General features: G+C 43.7%; 1 protein-coding gene across 1 annotated transcript in view; it reads right to left on the reverse strand.

The window, feature by feature from the left end:
• Fgf5 (fibroblast growth factor 5) overlaps positions 1–5,655 on the reverse strand; it is a 19,466-nt gene extending 13,811 nt beyond the window's left edge. The window contains exon 1 of the mRNA XM_010628554.2: positions 5,016–5,655. Coding sequence (XP_010626856.1) covers positions 5,016–5,376 — 361 coding nt within the window. The 5' untranslated portion in view covers positions 5,377–5,655. The remainder of the gene's footprint in view (positions 1–5,015) is intronic.
• Positions 5,656–5,717: the final 62 nt, after the last annotated feature.

The raw sequence follows: 5,717 nt of genomic DNA on the forward strand, positions 1-5,717 counted from the left end.
AAAAAAAAAAAAAAAAAAAAAAGAAAGAAAGACCTCATTAACCTGTATCTCAACACACTATATATATTCTGTGTGTGTGTTATGTACAGTTTGCATTGCAATTAATTTCAGATTTGAAGAAGACTAAATAATATAGTGAAAGTGTTATTATATATTAAACAATTTCTTTCATTATGAGCTCCAGAATAAAAATCTGTGCTTCCTAAGAGTGGGAAGATTGTATAATTTGAGAATATTGGACTGTATTTAGTTGAAAGCTTAAAAATGCACTGCTGTACATGTACAACATTCTATCTAATTTAATGAAGAATGGAAGAAAAAGAAAAGAGATTAGATGAAAGAATTCTTTTTCACACTGGTAACTTTCATATTGATCTTTGAAATCGTAATTATGGCCTGATCTGGGGAACACTGTTAAGATCATAATGTCTTGTTTTGTAGAATACTGGAGCAGATTCTACAAGTTTCACAATTCCCCCTCCCCAAGAGAGCACGGGCTTATCTATTTTGTCTGTTTCACAGTTCTGAAATCTAGTAACTCATTACAGAATTCTATGTAAGGCTTAAACACATGTGCATTAAGCAAACATATATCAATCCCAGGAAATATTTCCCTAATATTAACTTTTTAAATGTTAGTAATTCCTGGACCCTTCTCAGTCATAATAAATTTGATAGAAATGTACAGTTCATCAAATGGGTGCCAAGAGCAATGTGTGAAAGACGAAGTTTGACTCAGGGGTTACAGGCAGTCAATGACTTTCTGTTGTGTTAATTGTCTTCTTTGACCCTCCCCACTGCCTCTCTTCTCTCTCCGGGTCCTAGGTCAGGACGTCCCATGTGTTCTTAGGTAGTACTTTCCTGCTATGGCCACCCTCTCCTGCTGGGTGAGGTGAGGGCTCAGTACAAATTAATTCACATCAAATCACCAGTGACCATGCATTTATCTTTCCTAAGGTGCTGGTGTTTAAGACATTAAAAGAAGGACGCAATGCTCAACATTAGAAAGTAGTCTTTCTTAGTAGACACTCAGGGTTGATGTCTAGGTTGAAGGAAGTGAGAATTTCTTGTGTTGGTCAGATTATATACACTATTCAATTCACTATAGGGATAGCTGTAAGTTATGATGTAAGTTTATTTCAATACTCAAACACATATCCATATCTTTTACTTAATTCTCTCCATATTTCTTAGTATAGTAAGGCTGTATTATTATAGACTTGGTGAATGAAATCCAGAAAAATGCAGAATTCTATGTCTTCAGAAGCTCTCAACAACCCATCTGAAAATTTCCAAAGAAAAAATATTTTTAAATTGAAGTTTCTCTACTCGCATCCAAACAGTAACAGATATGCCACGCCAAGTTATCAAATCTGAATTCTGAAATACCCAGTGTATGTTGCAGCCCTTGCTGATTAAATTAGAAACACAAAATTTCCACTTGAGTTTTTCCACATACCATATACATATTCTGGTTTATCTAAGCATGGAAGAGTAAGGTCACTCTATGACACCAAAGGTGATGAATTCAGATTTTTAAAAATCAGTGCAATTGATTAGTCAAAACATATGATTACTAGTTTCTTAGGCAAAATACGTTACTGGAACTTTTATATTTTATATGAATGTTTTGTACAGTCATAGCCTTAAACTTTTCCTACCTGAATTAACCATTAACAAATTCCTTATTCTTCAATGGCCAAAGACAAGTCAACATAACAGTCTATTGAAACTAAACTTAAAATAAATTAAGGCAATGATTGAACTGTTTCATCTGTCTTGTCCATCTTTCTTTATCTTTCCTGGTATTTCCTTGTAATATGGTTTTATATGCAATGAGCTTGATTCCATTTTTCATCTTCAAAACTGAGTTACCATTGGGCTGGGGAATTAGCTCAGTGGTTCCACTGTCTGCCTTGCAAGTGTAAGGTCCTGAGTTCGAACCCCGGTATAAAAAAAGAAGAAAAAGAAGGAGAAGGAGAAGACAAAAAGAAAGACTACATTAATCAATGTACATAAACTACTAATTATTTGACGTCTATGGCCAGAGTGTGCATTTCATGCTGAAAGTAGAAAATATTCACAATTTGCAAAAATATTTATCATCAGTGAGAATTTGGAAACACATATGTATTTATCTGTTCTATATGAAAAATCTTATTAGATCAAATCTTGTTAGAATGCAGTTTCATGGCAAAGTTTTGACTTTCTGAAGTAGCTGGCTTATAGCAAAAAGAACCTAAGTTTTCTATCACTGATAGTTCACAGACAGCAGAATTAGATGATGTGGTACAAAGTAATGCATCCTATATGGTTTGGACTCAGCTGTGACACATATTTCCTGGTATACTTTACACAACAGTCCATGACCAACACCTTATTTTACAAAATATCATAAAGTGCTACCATCAAAGAAGTAAATGACCAACTGCAATAACAAAGCTGCTGCTTCTCTTTCATAGCTATATAAGAGTAGAGACTCATTTCAAACTTCAAAATTACATGCCATCCTACTAAATATGAGTTTATAGATTCTTAATTGAACAATGGTAGTGAAACAATTATTCTGATGTAAATATTTAAGTTATGTTTTCCATCAGACAAATGTATGGAAGAGAAAATAAAACAAAACAACAACAAAAGCAAAAGCAAAAGCAAGAAAAATAACATGCGTAGTGAAGTAGGTATCCTAAATTGGGTTCAAGAATGAATGAATAAATAAAAGCAAGTTGTGTGAAAGAGACACACTAAACCCTGAAGAGATGTTTTAAATGGGAAAAAAATGAGAAAAGGGCTGGTTACATTAAGTTTTATTTGGGAAGTGTTTAGAAAACATCTCTGATCTTTTACAGATGCTGTTCAACATGAATTTTAAAATAAATTGTACTCTGGAAACAACAGATAGTGATCAATTATTTAGTGGAATTAATTCTCTGCTAACTGTTTTTTCCTTGTTTTCTTTTCTGTGACTTCCCCCACTAATAAGGCCTAAGCTACTAGAATCTTTGTCTCCTATGGTGTCTTTGTAGAGAAGAACGTAAATCCTTGGAGGCAAGACTTGCTTTCAGAGATATCCTAGCACATTGAAACCCACCCTAGACACATTGGGTCAGCCCCCTGAGCTCCGCTGTTTACTGTGGGCTACGTTTGGATTTTACCTCAGTAAACACAATGGTTGTCCTCAGTTGGAGCCAGTTTCCTAAGTAAACTACAAAAAGAGGAGAAAAGACAAAGTATTTCTGGACGAAAAAAAAAAAAAGAGCAAAGACTGCCACAAATGGTGAATAAGCTCTGATGCCTAATAGAAAGAAGTAGAATGTGACAAAACAGAACGAGAAATAGAAATGCTGGAATAGCTTTATCTCTGAAGGCCCCTGAAATCTCAGAGAATTTATTTTGAACCAACAAACTGGGCTGCCCTTGTCTCACCAATGGTGGGCGTTATCTGATAAGACTAAAATAAACTTGCAAACAGGCTTTCTCAGAGAGGTGTGCAGGCCTCAGGGTTCACTGGGACGCACAGGGCCATCTCTCTGCGCTGGATGAACCAGGACCCCACCCCACATGCGGTGCCAGCTCGGACCCCAACGGATGGAGCAGGAGCAGGGAGCGGGGCGTGGAACTCCTACTGTCCGGGTGCAAAGTGTCAGGTCCCACACGCCTAGCCCCCATAATCCATCAGAGGAGGCCTGGTCAGCCAGCCACTCCCTCTCATCTCATTTACACCTCCAACCTCCTCGAAGGCCCCTAGCAGATTTTCAGTCCAACACTGAGCTCCGCTCTGCTGGAAGCCTGGATAAGCCGAGCCTTCGAACCCATCCGGTCTCGGACTCGGACTGAACAAGTTCGCTCCACCTGAGAGCGTCCAGGCTGACTCCTGGGCCGGGAGGCTGCGCAGCGCTACCTCCTGGCCACGTTCCCGCTCTGCCTGGCTGTCTCCAAGCCCCGACTGTAATTTTATCTGGCCGAAAAAGCGATGGAGACCAACTGAGGAAAAGCTTCGCAGAGATCACCCTAGTCCCTGGCACATCCCCAAATCCCCGCTCCCTCCAGCTGCCAAGAAGCAGTCAGAGAAATAGGGGCGGGTGCGATGGTCTGGAAACGCAGATGGGGTGGACGGGAAGAGGAGATGAGAGACAGGGAAAAAGCGCTAATGAGAAAACTCAGAAGAAAACTGAAAACTTGGTTTGCAAAAATTCCTGCACAATTTGTACCCATACCAAAATGAACCCCTTTTGTGTGTCTTTTAAAACGAAGAACTTCGCTCTAATTGTCCTAGGATGGCTGCGCTGCTAATGTTGTATTTTCGTGGCTCAAGATACTAAATGTCGCCAAACCCATCACGGGAGTTAATAATTCCAATGTCCATCACTCCTCCTTCTCTAAACGTGTCCAGTTTTCCGGATCACTGGATTCTTCCAAGCAGGAATCTCCTCCCCCTTCCCCGTTTCTCTCTCTCTGTATGTGTGTGTGAGTGTGTATACATGTGTGTGAACACACATATATCTATATTCTCATATGAATATATACATAAACATTAATTTAGGGATTATGGTTGTGGTTGGAGGGACGTATTTAAGATCTGATCTGTTTTTAAAAAAACATAAGCAACTTCAGCTATGTGCAGAGAAAGGGATGCACTTAGATGCTGAAAAAAAAAAAAAAATTGCCAGCGTAGTTGATGCCCAGAAAGTAAACAGAAACTGCGGGAGGAGAAGGAAAAAGGGGCTAGTCTTGGGGAACCAAGGCATCCTGGAGACAAGGCGCCCGGCTGGGCACTGGCCGCCGCGGGTCACCTGCACCTCGGGAGTCACCATTCCTCGTGCCCACGAGATGGGTGCGCGCGCCATGGAGACGCCTCTCCTCCCAGCCTTCCCGGCCGTTTCCAGGACCAGCTGCTTCCGGGGAGCCGCGACTCCAGGAGGTGCACCTGCGGCCCAGGGAACGCCGGCTGTCCCTTCCCAGTATCCGGCTGCCTGCCTAGGACAGGCTCCTCCGGAAAGCAAGCAACTTACTCAACATATTGGCTTCGTGGGAGCCGTTGACTTTGCCATCCGGGTAGATCTGCAGATGGAAACCGATGCCCACTCTGCAGTAGAGGCTGCCGGTCCGGCGCCCCGAGGGGCTCCACTGGAAACTGCCCTGCTCAGAGCCGCTGCCCTGGCTGCCCCGGGAAGCCGCGGGGGAAGAGGGCGCAGAGGAAGACGTGGAAGACGTCGCGCTGCTACTGCTCCGGCTGCTCCTGGAGACTCCCGGGTTCCGAGCCGCGGCCGCGGGTCCAGGTTGCCCTTTGGGAGCCACACGCTTCTCCTCGTGAGCCCAAGCGCTGAGGATCAGGTGGCTGAGGAAGAGGAGGAAGAAGAAGTATAAGCTCATTCTTCCAGCCGCGGGGGTCCTACGAGCATCTTGCAGGGCTGGCTCTGGGCTCCGGAGCCCCTGCGCGGCTGCGTTCCTCTGACGCTGCCCCCCTCGCTACGCCGGGTGGACATAGCCTCGGGGAAGGCAGAGGGAGACGGGGAGAGAGGGGCCACCCGAGCGAATCTCGGCACTGGCACCGGGATATTTATAACGCCAGTGATCTCACTGCTCCGCGCACGCCTGCGGAGCTTCCCCTCACCCGCTGCTCTGTGCACTCCCTGGCCGGTGCGGGGAGGGAGGCTCGCGGTCCCGGGGGCGGGGGTGTGAGGAGGGAGGAGACGCGGAGCGAGTGGGAGGGG

This window comes from Fukomys damarensis, unplaced genomic scaffold (genome assembly GCF_012274545.1).
Source record: "Fukomys damarensis isolate Sample0158 unplaced genomic scaffold, DMR_v1.0_HiC HiC_scaffold_32, whole genome shotgun sequence".
In the NCBI taxonomy this organism is placed as follows: Eukaryota; Metazoa; Chordata; class Mammalia; order Rodentia; family Bathyergidae; genus Fukomys; species Fukomys damarensis.